Source organism: Zeus faber (assembly GCF_960531495.2).
Source record: "Zeus faber genome assembly, chromosome: 21".
Classification (NCBI taxonomy): domain Eukaryota; kingdom Metazoa; phylum Chordata; class Actinopteri; order Zeiformes; family Zeidae; genus Zeus; species Zeus faber.
The window spans coordinates 8,760,865-8,781,693 of NC_137208.1; the positions used below are offsets into that span (position 1 = coordinate 8,760,865).

At 45.2% G+C, this 20,829-nt stretch overlaps 1 protein-coding gene across 4 annotated transcripts in view; it reads right to left on the reverse strand.

Annotated features, from left to right (window-relative positions):
• cald1a (caldesmon 1a) overlaps positions 1-20,829 on the reverse strand; it is a 70,422-nt gene that overhangs the window by 10,593 nt on the left and 39,000 nt on the right. For 3 of the 4 annotated variants that reach the window (XR_013844700.1, XM_080022397.1, XM_080022398.1), the window contains 10 exons: positions 16,391-16,528; positions 14,205-14,655; positions 12,694-12,774; positions 11,033-11,145; positions 9,152-9,434; positions 6,195-6,332; positions 2,884-2,927; positions 2,626-2,701; positions 1,436-1,576; positions 592-687 (listed from right to left, as the gene is read on the reverse strand). Coding sequence is in view for 3 of the 4 variants with exons in the window: in XM_080022397.1 (XP_079878523.1) it covers positions 592-687; positions 1,436-1,576; positions 2,626-2,701; positions 2,884-2,927; positions 6,195-6,332; positions 9,152-9,434; positions 11,033-11,145; positions 12,694-12,774; positions 14,205-14,655; positions 16,391-16,528 (1,561 nt within the window). In the remaining variant the exon portion in view is untranslated. The remainder of the gene's footprint in view (positions 1-591; positions 688-1,435; positions 1,577-2,625; positions 2,702-2,883; positions 2,928-6,194; positions 6,333-9,151; positions 9,435-11,032; positions 11,146-12,693; positions 12,775-14,204; positions 14,656-16,390; positions 16,529-20,829) is intronic. The other variant, XM_080022399.1, reaches the window with a different exon arrangement.

Genomic DNA, 20,829 nt, shown 5'->3' on the forward strand with positions numbered 1-20,829 from the left:
TACCACCGGGGTTTGTATTTGTAAACACCAGGTGGCGCCAGACACACACTGAGAATATGGTCCATAGACGTGAGGCTTGGAGGAGAACGTCTGAGGGAATGTACACCGAGGGGCTAAGTTCTTCAAGTTCTTCCACACACTTGTCCCGACCAAATATCGAGGGTAAAAAAAAACGGCAAAGCTCGAGGAAAAACACCCAAATACTGCGACTAAAACGTCAACTTTCATGACCAGCCAGAGGACCCGCCGGTGCAGTTAAATCCGCTCCCTAAAGCGCGGGACCTTTTCTATTCTTCCTGAAACCGTGTAACTATGCAGTGCACAGCCCTTAAAACGTTGCGACAGTACGGGTTGAATTTATATATATATTTTTTATCCCTTTAAAGACCCATTAATCTTCACCCCAAAGATGCCTTAACCTTGACACCCAGATGTATTCCAGAATTTTGCGCGGTTCTGTCTCCGTGGCGTTAATAGCCTCTCCCTCTACAGCGTCCCGTATAAAGACGGCGTTTTTTTTCCCCCTGCCGAAGCCCTACGCGTGCATTTCCCAGGCAGCGGGGACAAGCGGTTGCCATGGCGATGACCTACCGCTGGCCTTCCTCCCGCCGTTTTGCCGCTCTCGGGAGTTTTGTTGAGCCAGTCGTTGATGCGGCCCGCCACACCTATCTTCATCGCAGCTGTTTCCTGTTTGGCGAGAGGTCAGAGGTCAGGCCGAGCGCGGTCGCCGCCCCGCGACGACGACGGCAGCGACGACGGGGGCGGGGCAGGAAAAAGATGGAGGAGGGGGAGGAGGAGGCTACGACCGTTGACTCATGCACAGTCAGACGGAGACGGAGGATGTGTCCAAAAACACACCCATGGGAGAACAAAAACATACAGTATATCCAGCACCTGAACTACTAAAAAGCACCCGCTCACACTATGCAAGAAACGTATATTTAAATGCATGCTTGTTCACAGACACACACGCACACCAATTATGTTTTGCAATCTCTTGCATTTTAATTATAAATATTCCCCACACCTCGCAAGGCACAGCCGTTGCATTTACTGCTGTAAAAACACACAGTATCTCACCATTATAGTGAGATATTAACTCACTATTATCTCACAAAATGGATTACTTCAATACTCTTAAACAATTTGCATTTTTTGTTTAATTAATTAAATAAAAAATATGAACTATTTAAAATTCAAATTAATAACATTTAAAATGCGTCTTTCTTGTTTTTTATGTTTTATGTTGCGCAATATCAATTACATTACATTTGTATTATTATTCATAACATTATAGTATTATAATATTACTTATATTATAATATTAATAACGATAATGATATTAATTATTATCATTATTATTCATAATAATATGATAACAATAACTATACTAATAATAATAATAATTCTAACTTCCTAGCTAGCTTTTTTTTACCTTGTACGCTCCGGCGCCCCCTCCTGGCGAGCTGAACACGTTGCCCTTCTCCCACATGCTCTTGATGTTGCGTATGCTGTCGGTGGCCATGGGCAGGTCCACCGCCCCGGAGCGGGGGGAGCGGGACTCTCTGTTCTCCCTCTACGGAGAGAAAACCAGAGGGGGGGGGGGCGGTTTAATTTGTAGACGGCCAGGATGTGGGTTATTAAAAAGTGTGTGTGCCGAGGGATCTGCGGCGCCTGTCCCCCAGCTCGCCACCCATGCTGAACACGTCGGGGCCAAATAATAATCCTCCGTGTTCGTTTACACGGACGATATCGACGTGATCACGACGCTGTGATACTCCCTCAGGGTGTCTGCAGGCATCACAGAGCTTCATTTCACACTTTCTTTTTCTTTTTTTTTTTTTTCCAATCGCTCAAGACCCTTTAAAGACACAATTTGAGACAGATTCTCCCTTCGCGTCCGCAGTATCACCGCGCTCGATTCAAAAGCCGCTAAATTATGATCGGTTATGACTATGAATGATTATTTATTATTGATCGTTTGTCATTTTAATGTTTTATAATGTTTGATGGGGTCCGTCAAGCACAACCTATCCAGCCCCTGGCACTAATAGATAGAGAAAAAACGTTTTTAAACCAATTATTTGTGATGTTTATGAAAAAATGTAAGAATTATTAACAAATTAATTGATAGTACCCCCCCCATACACACACGCACACACACACACACACACACACACACACACACACAATGCATTTGTAATGAGTAATGAAAATAAGTATTTTGTGCCTGAGGTGGGAAAATATCAATAAAAAATGTCTTTGCTATTAAAAATTCAGAAAATAAAAAAGGCCAAAAACCACCCACCTCGTGGAATGACTCCAGTATTCGGTTCGGCGGTAGACTTTTTTTTACGCCATCAGAAACGTTTGAACTTGACAAATTTCCACAATAATATAATATTAAGACCTCTTAAATTCAGATTTAAGTCTATTTAGCGACTCAAATCATCATTGTCAAACCGAATTGAAGACATTTTTGAGGACCCGCAGACAGCCTGCTCCCTTGTCATTGAGGCGGGCTCTCTCTGTCTATTGCCAGTCGGCCTCCGGGATGCGCATCGTCTGAGTTTTGCTCCTCGTGATTTATGTGAGCGTCTGTATTTGGGCGGCGGGGGCTCAGACCTGAGCGGCTGAGGTGTACTGCTCCAGCCTGTTGTCGATCTTGGACACGACAGGAGAGTGGGACGCCTTCGCCGAGCTGCAGACGCAAGAAGAACCTTCAATGATTGCCATTCGATAGATGCATGCACGTGTCGCACTAATAACACAGAATATGAATACATGCGTGCACAACTAAATATAAAACTAAAAATGCGTGAAAGCCGTAGTGTAAAACTTCTCCGAGGCATCTGAACAACAATGCACAATCCACGCCTTTACCTTTTCTGTGCCGACTTGTTGAGGAACTCCGCTCTCTCTTCAATCTGTTTGAGAAAGATTTGAGTGGGAGGCGCACGTGTTAAAAAGCAAAACTGCAACACGACGGGGAACGTCAGTCTTCAACGGCTTTGGATGGTGGAAGACTTTTTATATTGGTTTGTTTTCTGAGCCATCCCACACAGATCAAATGTATGATGATGAAAAACAAAAATGACAAAAAAAAAACCCTTTAAAACACAAACACCAAATCCCACTCCTAAAATCGATGAGGAATTCGAGTGGAATGCCTCAAAAATGACATTATAAAGTCGGCCTTCACCGCGGCTCGGTTTATTCAATTGGTGAAAATTGCATTTTCCAATTTTCATAGAACCCTATTCTTATTAAATTGGGTTTCTTTCTTACCGACGGCATTCAATGCGACTTTCTCTTCACAGCGTGGCCTAATGACCCGCGTGGGCATATACACGTGCAAATTTCCAAAAAGGCCATTAATGCACACACAGGTACATGCTGAAACACCCAAAAAATGCACAAACCCAGACCAACTTGCAACGGGCAGGAAAGTAAACCCACGGAGCCTTCCACAACTGTGGGAATCTCAGAGCGTTGTTTATGAAAAACGGCAAGAAGGCCAAAGAGAGGGCAGCTCTAGCGAGAGAGCCCCCAAAAAAACTAAAAGAATGAAAAAAGATAACCCACTCTCAAAACAGAGAGAAGTAAAAGACGAGCGGAGCGAGCTGCTCTCCCGCTACCGAATGTGGGAGTTCCCAAAATACTCCCCGGCAGGAAATTCCCCATTGTCAGTGGCATTTTGCAGAGATGTTTCCATTGAAATGCGGTTTCAGTACTTCTGTTCACCCTGTTAATCGCTTTCCTGCATCCAGGCAGCCTCTCAGTCGCTCTCATAGAAACTTTTTTGGGCTTATCTGCAGAACAGAGCGACGCCGGGTGAAAGAAAGTGAAACTTCTGGGAATTTGTGAAACCACTGGGATGGAGAGGGACGATGGGAAGGAATGTTTATTATATAGAAAAAAGGAAAAAAAAAAGTTAAAAATAAAGCACATTGCAGAGGTCGATAAAAAAAAAAAAAAAAATATATATATATATATATATATATATATATATATACCCCAAAACAACTACAGTGATGAGGAATAAATAGCTTTGGATTGAAGTGCTTGTGTTCGTAAATCAGGATTTTGGCAAGTTTTAAGCTGAGCTACATAAACTGTATCACTAGTTGGACCAAAAAAACCCCCAAAACAAATAAAAAAACTAATTCAACACTGCAATTAATGCTCGGACTGGACGATATATTGATAATATGGATTTTGTGATGGGACACTAGATATCCTCTGGGATTTGGGGTCTTGCCATATCACAATACAGTTAAATGTAGTCTTTCAAGCTGCACTACAGTAAAGTAATGCAGTTTCATTACACGTTACTAATGACGGTTTTTCCAAATATTTCTTGCGTGCAAACATCGTATGAAAGCAGCGATAGCCATCCCCAAAACATCCATGACGGAGGTTTTTCAAAAAAATCATATATGTATTGTGATATGTAATTTTGTCAATATCTTCCAGCCTGAGCATGCTCCATGCGAAATACAGAACTCCTCAACCCACTGTGTAACGCACACACACGCACACACACACACACACACACACACACACACACACGCACAGGGCTGAACGTACAGTGTACATGATGACAAAGTAGTAGTAAAGGTGTGTACGGGAGGCGATGCTGTTAGTCTGTTACAGCGGAGGTGATCAACATCATTAAAATGAAACCCAACACAAACAAAGCAAAACAGCAGAATACCCAAAATGCAACAAACAGACAAAAAAAAAAAAAAAAAAAAGGAGCCTGGAGGCTGCGGTCTCACCTAGGAGAGGCAGATGGCTATTACCCCCAAACAGCTGCTAATTAGACGGGATGGGTGAACATCCCCCGAGGCTTCCCCCACCCGTGGGAGGCTGGAAACATTTATCCACATTGGAGAGGCTTCAACGCCGAAAACATTTCAACTTTAAAAAAAAAAGAGGCAGGGTTTTCAGTGCCGCCGTGGCATATGAAGACCGACTAGTGACACGGTGAACCGGCGAATCACGGCATGGGGGGAGGGGGGGGGGGGAACCGGGACGGACGGGGGACAGAAGATTCGCTTCGTCTGGTCTCCTTTGGTCTGTGGGGTTGGAAGCAAGGAGCAAGCGGGCGGAGGGAGAGGGCGGTGGGGAGAACCGACGCCGCTCCACCGACCCCCCCCGTCCATTCACGCACTTCGGGGGGCGCCGAAGAGGGCGCGCGCTGTCACTCCCCGCCGCAAACGCCGGGGTGACACCACATGTAAAATATTTGGGGAGAGGGACAGGAAAAGAACATTTGCCGAAAACGCGCGATGAGGTCACCGGCCCCTGGCGCGGCACGTTCGGCGCCTGTGAGCGCTGTTTATTTGAGGTAACGTCAATCATCACGCTTTTTTAATTCATCGCGTAGGTTTCGCCGTTCCTCGCCCCCCCCGCCCCCCCCCCGGACATTATTCGAATGGCGGCCGCCGTCGTGTTATAGCCGTCCAAAGCACAACCTCGCTCTTACCAAACTTACCACTCCGCTGCGGCTTCTCACCGTGCTTCAGTGCAGTCCAATGGGGCAAACGGTTTAAGCCCTTAAAAAAATAAACAAGTTATACCTCCTTCTTGTTAACGGGAACTCATCATCGCCCCACCTGTCTGAGTGACATCACATTTTGATAAAAAAACGACATTTTGCAATCGCCGCGGTACGTCCCGAGCGTGACGTGGGCTACGGCGGGTTGTCAGAGGGAAGCGCCGCAGCCTCCCGTTTCCAGTCGCTCACGTTAGCGGGTGTGCGGACGCGCGGGAGAGTCCGGGGAAGGACGCAGCCCGCTTCTCCAACGGCGCGAAACGTCCTCCCCGGTCGGACTGCGGCGAAGCACAGCGAGAGGCTGCAGCAGAGTGCTAAGTTTCTCAATGGGAAAGCCCTGGGCGTGGTTGCTGCTATGAATAATTATAAACGACGGGAACAAACGTTTTAATAATAAGGACTGGGATGAAAAGCAGAAACCCTTTTATTTTTCCTACATCCTATTTTTATTTGTGGAAAACAAACGCTCTAGAAATTGCTTTTTTTTTTTTTTTTACGTGCGTGAGTACAGTAAATGCGGTGTATACTGTATATATGTATCTCATGGCAGAGTGTAACCTTTAAACGCCGACAGCCCCCTGGAGTCAGAGTCTGGTCACGGCCGTAGGTCAAAGTGCAAAGGTCGCGCGCTGACCTTCAGAGATGATCCCCGGGGGCTGACACACTTGAATGGTTTGCCCTCTCCGTCCGTGGTGTCGTCCACCTTCTGCCTCTTCTCCGCCGCTTCCGCTCTCCTCCTCTCTATCTCCTCCTTCATTCTCCTCTTTTCGTCCTGGGGGGGGGGGGGGGGGGGGGGGGGCGTTTACCACGTTTAACTTAATCACAAGCGATTTGCTGCAATATCCCAGAGCGGAATCGGAGCAGGTTCACGTCCTAGATTGCGAAACATTAGAAAAACAGACTAAATAAGCAGGGAGAGCAGGAGCAACCAGACAATAACCATGAGTCATTGGAGCTGGAAGCCATCCCATAATTGTTTTCGTTTAACCTTTATCTAAACAGCCAGAACAACATTTCAGTGAGGGGGGAAAGTAATTTAGTAGCCCAGGATACAGAGGGTAATTTTAGCATGAGCGCAAGACAGAATAAGATGGGTAATCAGGCAATTCACTTCTACATATGCTTGTTCATGCTTATGTTTATGTTGAGTGTGATAGACACCAGAGCCAGAGAAAAATACAAAAAAAAAACACCTAAAAACTAAAATTTACAATAAACCAGAAGCGATCGACTAAAACACAAGATTGTGCAAGTTCGCATACACACACAGAAAGTAAAACTGTTTCCATCCTGCGTGTACCAGGATGGAAAAACAAAACCAAATGCTTGTGACTGTACAGAATAAGGGCACGTAGGGACTTATACCATCTCAGGACCGTGATGATAGATTTTGAGCGTCATTTCGAAAATAAACCATTGAGGATCGCCCGGCTTTTCTGCAAATGGCAGAAGAAGCAAGCGTCAAACTCTCAAAGCGCCCGCAGGTGGTGAAAGGCACCACTGCACTGCCACGCAAACAGCGTCTCGCGTACTTAAATGAGGCGTGGCGCTTGCTTTTGGTGCAAAATCGGCCCCTTCCTATGCCAATGAGCCTCGCTGCAAAAAAAACGTCCAATTCACAAACACCGCACGCAGATAGCCACGCGCAGTCAGAGTGAGGCTATTACCGTCTGCAGGGACCTGGTGCTAACTGCACGGAGACCAAAATAAATAAATAAATAAATATATATATATATAAAAAAAAAAAAGGGGGGCAGCGCCGGCGATCGTCTTCAGAGAGCTGGTGCAGTTGAACCGCATTTAAAAGGGCTGTCACGCCCTGACTTTCCAGTGATGTGTAAATAATATTTTGACACTGGCACGCGCCTTGAACGGGGCAGTCCGGGGTGGTTTTCAAAACGCACTCCGCAAAGCACGCCTGACGCTTTGAATAATTGATTCGCACATAAATGGTTCTATAATTCCTAAAAAGCGCAAATATTGAAGAAAAAAAACAAAAAACAACCTAAAAGTTATAGGGAATATCCATAAAGTGGCCCACGGCACTGAAAAAATGAACTTTGTGGTCGAGCAAAACATATTAAATCAACTGTCATCATTTCTACATTGTAATATTAAGATTCAGTGAGGACTGGAATTTCTTAAATACAGTTTTTAATATATACACATTTATTAATGCAATAAATGAGCTGTGCGGGAAGAGCACATTTTATTCTAGATTCATTCAAACTATTGAAATGTTTAATAGTCACTGCACATAAACCTAAAATTACAAAGCACATTTTAATCTAAAAGCGTAGCGGATCGAGTGCAAACTTCACCCGGCAGCAAAACTTTACGGCCGCGTTTGCGCCGTCATATCATCGGCGCAATGTCTTTAGTGAATCGGAATTGGCCGCGGAGTGGCCCCTGGCGCTCCAGAAGAGTCCCGGCGCTCTCCACCGACCTAATCCTAGTTCACTGGTTCCCCACTCCCCAAAAAAAATCAACTCCGACCGGCGGGAGCTTGACCTTGAATGGGCGCGTGTTGAGGGCAAACGGGCAGTTTTACAGACGGCTATGAGGATTTTATCACGCTGGTGATACGTGAGGGTGAGGTACAGCGCGGGAGGGAGGTTTGGGGTATGGTGAGCGGTGATATATGCAGAGTACGGGATGAGAGAAAAGAGAGAAGAAAGGAGAAGAAAAGAGAGAAGAGAAAAGAGAAAAGACAAAAGAGGCGTGAGGAGGCGCAGGTGGCGAGGGCCCAATCCACCTGGAGAGGAGAGCAGCCGGGGAGGGGGTTTTGGCATCCGGGCGGGGCTCTTTTCCGTAAGAGAGGAAAAGCTTGTGGCGGGGGAGAGAGAAAGAGAGAGAGAGAGAGAGGGGGAGGGAGGAGGACGAGGAATATGAGAAGGGGGGAGGGAGGGACGGAGGGATAAGGATGGAAACTCAAACAAGAGAGTCAAAGGTCAAAAGACTCCATGTGGACACGGCGGGGAGGGCGCGTCCTGTCGTACACGAAGTAGCGATCGTTGTGTAAAAATCGCCCAACAAGAAATTCACGGGGAATTTGACGCCGTGGTGAGAAATGTGGTGTGAAAAAAGATGGTGCATTAAGGGGCAGTTACGTTGAGGAAAATGCACTTGTTTGTTTAACAATCAATTAAATGTCTTAATGAATCTTTGCTCAATGGGGATAAACATCTCCATTTCATCAGATGGAAGAGTTATGACACTGTCACAACCTTCATTGTGGTATTTATTTTTATATTTTTATGAGGTTTTATTGTACACGTCTACGCTGATGAAGACATGGAGGCCAAAATGTGTCGTTAAACCAATTATTAAAGCAATTTTATGAATAATATTTAATATTAATACTTGTATTATTATTATGTTTATTATTATGTTTATTATTATTATTAAAATTATCATTATTATTATTATTATGTATTTTATTATTATGCATATTATTATTATTATTATTATTATTATTATGTATATTATTATTTATGTAGGTTTATGTTTATCTACTGGTTCTTTGTATCCAAAGTGATTTCCAGCTCTCAACCTGATCCTATATCCTGCCATCCCCACCCCTCCACCCACCTCCTCCTTGGCCCTGCGGTCGGCCTCTTCCAGCTTCTTCTGCTGCTCCTCCTCCTCCAGCACCTTCCTCCTGTCCTCCCTCTTCCTCTTCAGCTCCTCCAGCTCGGCCTCGGCCTCCTGCTGCTTCTGCCTCATCCTCTCGAACCCCTCGCTCTCGGCGTCGTCGCGCCGGCGCTTCAGCTCCTCCAGCTTGCGCTCCGCCTCCAGCCGGGCGGCGTCGTCCTGCTCCTCCGCCCCCGCCGCCAGGGACGGGGAGCCGTCCGCGGAACGAACGCTGCCGCGGCTAAAGCGTGATCGCGCGCGCGCGCACACAGATACACACACACACACACACACACACACACACACACACAGACACGTTTGACCAGGTCAGAACACAGCATAATGCAAACAACACACAGATAACAAAGCCATGTGGTTAAGACACACGATACACACTGAATCAATAATACAGACAGGGTGCTCCCTCATGCATTAGCAAACACACACACACACACACACACACACACACACACACACACACACACACACACACACACACACACACACACACACGCACACGCGCACGCGACGCACGTGCGCACACTCTAAAGCCAACAATCACAGCGCTGAAAGCCGAGGTAACAGGGAGTGTCGGGTTTCTTGACACTGTTTGGCTCTGGGGATTTAGGATTAGGTGACCTGCGTTGGAGTAGTATGTGCACCACACCATGTTGCCATTGTGCTCCGAAAAAAATTAAAATAAAAACGAGTGCGCAAGAAAAGGATGATTTTTTTTTTGTAAAAAAAAAAATAATAATAATACAAAAAAGAAATACATACATGTATTTATTATAATTATTATTATTCAGATGTGAGACTTTAACACTTTATGGATTTAGTAATTTATGATACATATATCTAATTTGATTGCTTATGTATTCTTTTGATTTATTGGATAATCCGCTGTGGCGACCCCCGACGGCAGCAGCCGAAAGAAGAAGAAGTTATAATTATGAAAAATAAATATTGTTTTATTATTAAAATCAAGAACAGTGGACCATCCAGTGAGTTAATGAAATTATAATTTCTAATTTCTCAGTCTGTCTGAAAACTTTCCACAAAATTTTTTTGAAATTGTGCGGCCTTAACCATCAAGGGGCCAAGTTGGGGGTGGATTTGACACGAGCCATTAAAATATCATTGTTTTAAAAGGCCTCCTAAATGCCTTGACAGTGTCCATTGCAATGTTCTTCACAAGCCGAAGCCAATGCCTCTGTTTTCCGTTTTAAGTCGAACTTCAGGTGATGACGTGTCGTTTGTGGCCGTACAGGACCCCAGCCCCCAGAAGATCGAATCTAGGGATACGATTACTAGACTACATGATCCACACGGGGTATTCCTAGATACGTCAGACACTAGGATGGGTAAAGGCAGAGAAATTGCGAATTTCCCCGTTGTGGGACTGATAAGGGTTTATAAATAAATGAATAAATAGATAAATATCAAAGAAATACACATTATCTTATTTATGCAAAACAACTACAGTATGTGGAATATGTTGAATGCTTGAAGGTGTAAACTGCACACACCAGTGATTCTTAACTTTTTCCATGCTGAAGGACCATGGACTCCGCTTGATAAGATAAAGATAAGTGTATGGGAGCCCAATGTGGGAAGATTTTTTATTGTCAGATAAGGTTTAATTGGAAGTTCCATACCTGTCTATGATCTAATTAGGGAGACGACAGTGCAACTCGGATCAAAAGTCATTATTGTACTTTCTCTAATGGTGAAGTTTATCTGTCATGTCCACTGGGGACCCCCTGGACGGGGGTCCCCAGATCACCACGTTGGGAACCCCTAGCGTTGAGTCCTCCCCCGACCCTCGCACGGGCGTACCTGGGGGTCCTCTCGGGTTTCCTGTGCTGTTTCGGGGGGGACTCCTCGTGGACGCCTCCATTTTGCTTCCTCTGTCCGTCCAGGTAGTCTCTGGCCCCGCCCCTTTCACTCACCTGTCGCCACACACACACACACACACACACACACACACACACACACACACACACACACACACACACACACACACACACACACACACACACACACACACACACACACACACACACACACACACAGATTTTTGGTTGGTTTTTAAGCGACATAACAACACATAACCTCACGGTTCTGCAGGCTCCACTCCAAAATTGCCTCCGGGATTAGAGCGAGCGATACATTTCACACTACTTTTTAAAGGCCTGTTGTTTTCATATTAGGTTTTCCCACCGCAATCTTTGCTCAGAGGCAAAAAATGTCAAGTGCTCCTTTTTTTAAATTACTGTGTCTGCCACCTCAGAAATGTATATATATATATATATATATATAGTGTTTGATGACTTAATAAGCGCTGGGGGTTGCTCCCCCACCCGCTCGCAGTTTAAATTACGTTCTTTTCCCTTTTCCCTCCCGCACAGCGGGGGCTCTGGAGCGGAGCCCGGGTCACGTGAAGTGAAGTGCCCGACGCTGCCGGAGTGGAGGACGTGCAGGAAATCGGAAAACGCACACAGTGTGAGGGAGAAACGGACTGTGATGTGACCACTCCGTGAAGCATGGCATTAAAACTTTATTAAAATAAAAACAAAAATAATATAAAATAAAACGACCGCAGAGCCGCAACCACACCTTATTAAAGCCGGGGTTTGGTTACTGCCATTTAGCGTCGGTGCAAACCACTCTGTGACCACACGGGGTGTCATGGTAATTTCAACGTCTGGTACGCAGAACTACTACATACAATGCACACATATGGGGGCTTAGAATTTTAAATGTGTTTTCAATTATTTTCTCTTTATCCATCACACCTTTTCGATATTTATGATATCCAGTATATCTGATCCGGGTCAGACAGTGGCATAAGTATCGACGGTGCAACCGGCGCAACTGCGCCGAGGCCCAGTGGCCCATCCCATGTGTGCGCCAGCGATCGGGGCGCCCACCGTCTGCGCTTTGCTGGGCGTTCTGTGCCCCGTTCCTCCAGAAAAATAAAAATAAAAAAGTGTTTTTATTTATGATGGAGGCTATTTTATATTACTCTGTTCCTTATTGGACAAAACAAAAGAAGCCCGGTGCGTAACGAGGACACTCTCTCAGACACTCTATTACATCCACCCAGAGCAGCAGAATGCCTCGAGCCGGTGGGTGTGTGTGCACACGGGGGGGTCCAAAAAAATATTTGAACCGGGGCCCATCACCCCTGGTTCAGATCTGGAGGGGGATCAAGGGGATGACTATGAGTTTTCTTCTAAAAACAGCTCCTGGAATTCCTTTGTCTTTTCTTGAAAAAAAAACCCCAAAAAGCTGAGGAATTTCATCAAAGATACAATCTTTTTTGGAGTTGCAGACGTCAAAGTTACCCAGTGACTTGAAGTGCTCTGTGTGTCACACCTCTATCCAAAAGTCCTTACCACCGCAGCGTGCAGTATCTCAGACACCTCATTATCCTCTTCGCTGCCGTCGTGCGGCTTACTCTCTAACGTGCTATTTGTGGTCTCGCCCTCCTCTACCTCATCTGACGCCAAAGTCGGCGCTTTCTCCTGACTCGGAATGTCGTGGACGACCGAATTTGCGTCGTCTCCGCCGTTTTCCTGCGAGGAGGGGGATCAGAGTGACGCTGAAAACACATTTTCCGTGAGCTCATTGTTACCCGGTGGGTGGACGGTCGTACCTCGTGGGGCGTTTCGGGCCCAGCCTCCTCGGGCGACTCCTATGGATTGTGAAATATTTATGACGTAGAAAAACTCCACATTTTAAAGGGCCGCGCCGACATTAAAATCGAGTTTCAGCCCGTTTACTAGTCTATCACAAAAACTTTAAATTATTACCGTCGACCATTTTCCTGACGATAGCTCACATTTTTTGATTGAATTCTGTCGGCAGGCAGGGTGAACAACAGAGTGTATTCTATGAAATTGCACCCAAGACAAATTCTCAACCTGCAATGGCATTCATTAATAATCACCAATACCCACTCGTGATTAACTCCGTCCTTTGCATCGCTTATGGAATGTTGCGGCCGCAAAAACTCCCAACCCAAAGCACCGCGGCCCAGAGAAGAACCCCGAACCCGCATGGAATTGTTCGATTTTTAATATGGGCTCGAGGGTTCTCGGAAATTGAAATAGTATGCTGAGAAACCCGCCTTTAAAGTCTCCAGGTCCCACTGACAACGGCAATAACACATTATATATGAATTCCATTTGCGCCGTTGCTTTAACACAGTCCTCTTCAACCACATTTCGGTTTGGGGGCCAGATTTTGAACTTGTTATCCGCTCAAATGACTTTTTTATTGTTTAAACGGCGTGGCCACGCTCGTAACGAGAATAAAAACGTATTTCAGGATGTTCCTCCGTGATATTGTTTTATAATGCTGCTGCTTGGCCATCAGGTGTTTCTCATATTTACCCAACTATGAAACATTTTGGAAGGTTGCCAACTTACAAATATGTTTTCCCAGTTGGTCCTGTGTTTAACAGCCGAATAACACATGCTTAAAATGCCAGACTATTTATTAACCTACAGTGGTTTGACAGAAAGTGAGTGAAATTGCGATTAGGGGAGACCCCAGTGGGGAGGACTACAGGGAAAGCTGCATCTTTGTTGGAGGACATTTTGTCGTACTAGTCGTTATTTATCTTATTCAAAGAATCAATCTACGTTGATGTGCAGGCCGCATTTGGGGTCCGGTCAACATGTTAAATAGCCCTGCTCTAACTATTATTTAACCATTTAACTATAACTTTTTTGGAAAAAATATGTTATTGTAACTGTCAGCGGCACCTGGAAAGTACTTGAAGGAAGGTTTCTCACCATATATTGGAATTTTTTAAAACCAGAAGAATAAACAAAACAAACAGAAAAAAACCCAGTGAATATTAAAATTTTTTTTTAAAAGTGAGCTAGGAATAGGAGAATGGTCAGGGGTCATTTAAAATGCCGACAAGTGAAAGCACTAAAACTCTAATTTACGCTGGTATGGTCCCGAAACGATTTGACACTTTTCCCCTCAAACACACCTGCTCTCTCAGGTAAGACCTCCTCGGCTTCTCCTCCTCCACCACTTCCTCTTCCTCTCTCTGCTCCTCCTCCTCCTCCTCCTCCTCCTCCACCTGCTCCGCCTCCTCTTCCACCTCTTCCTCGGCCGGGCGCCGCTGCCCTTCCTCCTCCCCCTGCTCCTTCTCCCTCCTACTGCCGTACGCCACAGGCTTCTCCTCTTCCTCCTCGTCTCCGGGGTTACGCCCCCTGCTGCGCCAGGAGGACGACCTCCCCTCTTCCTCGTTGGTGTTTTTGGTCACGCTGCCCTCTGCATACAGGTCCTGGCGCTCCAGCGCCTCCTGCATGCGCCGCTGCCGTCGCTCCTCCCGCTTGGCCATGCGCTCCAGCAGGGCGGCCTCCCCCTCATCCCCGCCTTCTCCTCCTCCTCCTCCACTCCTGAAGGAACTGCTCACTGAGACCGTCTCCGTCAAGCTTGGGGAGGGGGATGGAGAGAGAGAGAGAGAGAGAGAGAGAGAGAGAGCGCGGTCGGGAAGGTACATACATTAGCAGGGTTTGACGATTATTCTCTTCATTCTCACTGCAATATTCAGGGGCATATAATCAATGGTGTCCCCCAGGGCTCGATCTTGGTGCCCTTGCTGTTCTCCGTGTACTCTTAATCCGCTATCCAATATCCTTGGCTTCTCCAATCACTTCTATGCAGATGAAACTCAACTCTCTCTCTCTCTCCTTTTCCCATCAGAAACACGTATTGGAAGACTCATCTCTTCACGTCTTCAAGACATTAGCACATGGATGTCTGGGCACTACCTCAAGCTCAATATTGACAAGTTGAAGCTCCGGCTTCTCTCCGGGAAAGACTGGCCACTCACAGACCTTCCCAGGACCAGAGAGAACAGAGAAGTAGTACAAGTACAAGAACTGCAAACACCAATGTTTTTACCCTTTGGGTAATTCTGAACAACCAGTCGTCCCGCTCTGCCCACATTGCTGCTACAACCCACTCGCAGAATACACTGTTCCTCACATAATATATCATCAGCCAGGGAGATATGTTGTATTGAGGCAAACAATAAAATTTAGATTTTATAACATTTCTGAACTCTGCACTGTTGAATAATTTCTTCTCGCTGGCAGCTACTTCACCCAGGTATAAATAAAAATATTTAAAAAAATCAACCAATCCGTCCTTCGAACCAACATCTCTCCATCTTACACCTTCTGTGTCCACCTCGCCCTCACTTTAATCCACCATACTAAATGTTCTTGTCCCACAGTCATCGTTTAGCACTTAGTCTGAGGTTCCAGCGTCATCCTAAACAATCCCCGTCTTGTTACCGCTCCCAGGATGTACATGTCTGGAAACATTCCCAACCACAAAGCGGCTTCTGTGCCTCCAGACGGTGGAGAGTCCCTCGGATTCCACCGGTGACGACCGCCACAGAGTGATGTCATAGCGAGAAATTGTGCAGAGTTAGATGGCGTGTTGTGTATGAAAGGGGCTACACAAAGAAAGGTATTTATTTCTCTTCTTGTTATTAGTAAAAAGATAACCTTTCAATATTATTAGGAAATTCAAGAAAGTGTATTATTATTATTATTATTTATTTATGACAATATTTTTGATGGAGTGCATTTGCGGTCAATAGGTACATGTCACGTTTGCACGTGTGTTGCGTTGTTGTGTGCATGTAGATGTGTTTATGTGTGTGTTTTTGAAAATGCGTGCATGTGTATGTGCAAGGCTGAATCAGCTGCAGGTTATTTTTTTATTATAAGCATTAAAATAAATGCATATTCAAATACATAATTGTATTTAGTGCTCAAAATCATGACATTTTAGTAGGTAATTAATCGTCATACAAATAATTGCGATTACACAATTTATTAAAAGTGTAATACAATATTAATTATATTTGAATAACATTCACCCAAATTAAGAAAAAAATCCATGAATATGAGAACATAGAAAATGTATTTGACAGTTAATTTGCCTTCACCCGACTGATGAAAATGTCCTTTTCATTTATTCATTTCTAACATCTGCTCAAAATTCCCACAAAATTTGGGTGAACACAACATTTTAAGATAGCAGAACATGTTGATTTCTTCCCGGAACGATCGCGATTAGCTCATACAACGGCGACCAGGTAATAATGTACTAACTGTGACGCCTCTAGTAGTGCGGTAGCAGCAGTGTAGTAACCTGTGGCTGTTGGCGAGCGGCGGGCCGTCCAGCTGTCCGCTGGGCTCCTCGCCGTCCCTGCTCCTCATCCTCTCCTGGCGAGCCCTGCGCCTCCTCTCCCGCGCCGCCTCCTCCTCGTCGTCCTCGTTCCTTGCCAGCCTGAGCGGAGGGGAGAGGGGGAAGAGAGAGAAAGAGGAGGATGAAAATAGTTGGAGAGTCCAATTTAAGAACATTTTTGTTGTCAGAGTCATTACTGTACATTCTCTTGACGGTGCTGACGTCTTGCAAATTAAAGCTTAACGATTGATCATTTTGCTGGTGACGCCCTGGAACATCTTGACGCAGCCCTCGGGGGTCACTGCTGTAAGTACTTTTTTGTACCCGTGGGTGTGTCTTGGGTACTTGTAAGGACATCTTTTGTACATCTGGTGACCAATTTGGACCTCATTGCTACACATTTGGCCTTTACAGGGTACAGCCTGTGTGTCTATTTTGCCTAAAACCACTGGAAAAAAAAAAGAAAAATTTCCCTCAATATACTGTATATTACAATACATTTCCTTTTTTCTACACTTAAATTGTAAAAAAAAAAAGTCTGCATTTGGTTTTCACCCATTCTCCTCTTTAAAAACTGTGAGTGCAAAAGACGGGGGGTGAGTGGACTGGAATGAAAAGCAGAGAACGTAGGAAACGCAGCGAACAGTTGAACTTTTCGCCTCTCTCTCGCTCTCTCTCGCTCTCTCTCTCCTGCCGCTGAAACCGGCCCCCACGAGCTATCCTAATACCCCCACGTGCACGACCACGGCCACGTGCACACATTGTGCGAACTACTTGCTTTGTGTCAGCGGTCAGCACATCTGATCTGATAATCAGTTAATGAAGCACATAAAACCTCCACACGGGAATCATAACCCAACATTAGTAGGGCTGAACGATTTGGGAGAATAATCTAATTTTATATGTATAATCAAATTATTTTTCAGACCCAATTTTACGATTCAGTATGCATTTTTTTTTTTAAGTTCCTGATCTTCTGTATTATTCACTAAACACAAGCAATAACTCATTCTATAGTATGACCAACAAAACATTGGAGAACATATGAACTGCTCTTTCCTGTCGGCCACGCCCACGTGTTATGACTAAATGAGATGAATTGATGCATGAATTTATATAAAGATATGAATAACGTATCTTTATTTGACGACTGAGAAAAACCTTCAATCACAGGAGAATACTGACCGATTGATTGAACTTAAAGCCTTGTAACTGTTCAAATCTGAAATTGAACATTCGAAAAATATGCGGTGTTTCAGCAGAAATGTATTATTTTTATAAAAATGTTTCGCACAAGTGAGTGTTTGTGTGCGGGGGAATGAGCTTTGTCCGTGCAGCGCTCCATGTGCTCAGGGACAGCGTATTCTCACAAAAAATAAAACATAAAATAAAAAATATATTAAAAAAAAAACAGGCCCAGTGTTCTGGAACAGGCTCCATCCGGCTATACCGGTGTTCCGGGCTCTGCCAGCACAGCGTCCCCATTACGCACGGTTCCGTTCCGTACCGTTCCATACGCACTTGACGTACAACAAAAAACACACTGTTCTGGCAGTCTTCAGTGCCGTCGGAGAGAGAGAGACAGGTGAGCAAATTGCGCCCCCGATCGTGCCTTCTCCGCGCTTCCCCCAGCGGGATGGCCCGCTGGGCGGCCGCCTATCTCGCCTAAAGGAAGAGCCGGCCCTGGACAGCCCTATTGGTTCGATTGTGTAACATTAAAAAAAACAAAACACTTTTTTTTTTTTATTCCAGCTTTTGGTATTTGAAAATTGCATTGTATTACATCGAGATGTTGGTTTAAATTTGATTAATTGTTCAGCCCTACATCGCAGTATGATACCATACCACCAACTTAAGGAGGGCGCAGTATACTCTGCAGAGTGATGCACTATGTTCCGTCAGGCTGCCTCCAAGGGATGGAGTCGTCATCAACGGTTAGTTACCTATCACATGACATCAGAGGCGAGGGTCACGTGGGACAAACCAGCCTAAAACAACACACACGCGCATGAGCATTAAATCCAAAATTTGCGAGTAAAGCTTCCTCGTTTTCTTTTTGACACATCTGACTGTATGCCGACTACAACAGAGAGACTGAATAACTGCGATTCGGCGCGCAGAGACTGAGTCGGACAAGGAAAGTACATTATATTATGAGCTTTTAGTTAAAGTGAATGAAGTTGCGCCGCCACGCGTCCATGGTGACGGCGAGAGCGGCATGCAGGCTGTTATCTTAAAGTGAATTAGTGATGAATCACCCCATGCATGAATCACACATCAATAATCGCCTAATTTTTACGCATGATCCATGATGATGAAGACAGAGAGAAATAGAAATCCATGGCAAAAAAAAAGAGCATATTTGCAATATTTTAGAAAACTACCCACAAATTTTCCCCAAATCATGTTGTCGTATTAAGAGGAGCCGAGCCCCTGCCTCCCCTGTAGTTTACACTATCTCTCTCCCTCTATTCCTCTATCTCTCATCTTGTTTTGTTTTTTGTCCCTGTGCAGGAATGTGGATCTGTTAACACCCGAGCCGGCCGGCTGGGACGCTGACATCAGTTATGCCGGGCGGGGCTTTGCAGGTGCACATTTCTCTGCTCGCACGTTAGCTCGGCCAGGCAGCATCTCCCAACAAAAATGTAGGCGATGATAATAAAGATTAGGCAATAAAATAATAAAAGCGTGATTTTTGGGGAGGGGGGGGATTAGGGAAAAAAAATATATATATAGAAGATTTGAAGTATATAATAAACCTCAAATTAAACAATAATATGTGGCAATATCCAATAAAACCGAACCTTCCCAGGAAAACAAACTAAAAATAAACAATGAAGGATAAAAACGTGGCAATATACAGTAAACCTAATAATCAAAAATAACCCTGAAAAAATTAACAACAGAAATAAACCCAACAAATAAACAAGAAAATAACACAAACAAAATAAAGACTTCTTGCTCTAAATTGGAGGAATATTGAGGCGGTTTCAAAATGTCTCCTTCAATACCGTGATATATTGTTTATTGTGTGTGTATTGATTTCTCGTCAGTTTGTTTTAGTTTTTTTGTTGTGTTTGCATATTTTGACGCATCAGCAAACCACCAAACGATTCACTTTGAAACTTAACGGAAGCTGCAGCAAACGACGGGATGCGTCGAAGCCGAGCCGTCTTTCGTAATCCGAGCGGCATCTTCCAGACACAAAAAAAAAAAAAAAAAAAAAAAAAAGTTAAAAAGTCTTCAAAAAGTAGAACCTCATCACCGTAAAATGACGGAGGCCGTTCCGGGCTTTATTGGCAGTATTTACGCTGACGGAACAGTTTCTGGCAGAAGGAAAACAGCGGCCCCCCGAAGACGGACCCGGTCCCTAAAGGGAACGGGCGGTTCTAAACGCAGCGCAAATGTCATGGGAAAGTTGCAATGACGACTTAAAATGGAAAGAGGGATCTGCGGCGGTGGCAGGGGGGCGCGGTGGGGGGGGGGGGGGGGGGTCGGAGTTAAAGAGATTCTTCGGGTGGGGGCGGGGAGATGAGAACAGACTCCTCAAAGCCGAATTAGCATTCCTGTCCGTCACACCCTCCGCTAGAGAGCCACGAACCCGGGGCCGGTTTAATATCCTGCCTCTCGCCTCTGACCCCGACCCAATTAGCACAGTGAGGAAGAGGAGGGCGAGAGAGAGAGAGGGAGGGAGCGAGGGAGAGAGAGAGAGAGAGGGAGATGGGGAGAGATAAGAAAATACAATATGGATGACATATACGGGAGGACAGGAAAATATCCAGGGGCCCAACACTAACTTTCAGAAGCGGTCGCCGGAGTTTGGCTGTCGGTTGCCAAGACCGACAACCGGTTGCCAAGACCGACGACCGGTTGCCCAGTCGTAAACGTTTCAGAACTGAGTGACGATGATCCGACATGATTATCATCCGTGTTGCGCGTACGGAAAGCGGTTGACGACGAGGCAAACCAGACCACACGAGATGGTTGAAATCTGGTTGGGGCAACTGGAGAACCGTTATTGTCCGCCCCTGCTTTTAACCCTGCTTTTAGGGAAGACCCACACCCGTATTGACGCAACACGATGCCGTGTCCTGGGCAATCATATATCGTTACGGTATCGATATTGCAATATCAGACCAGATAATGTACTGGGTTTTGGTTATTGTAATATTGTGATATAGATTAATGTTGGTTTTTGAAACACATGCAAAGCGGTTGGCGTCGAGGCAACCAAATCCGGTTGCAGAATCGCTGACGCAATACGATAGCGCCTGGCGATGAACCCTCATAATATCGATATCGCGATACCAAACGAGATGCCGTCCGGGATTTTGGGCTCTCAGTAGCGGGAGTCGTACAGTTAAATGTCGTTGCTTCGTTTTTTTTTAACGTACGAAAAGCAG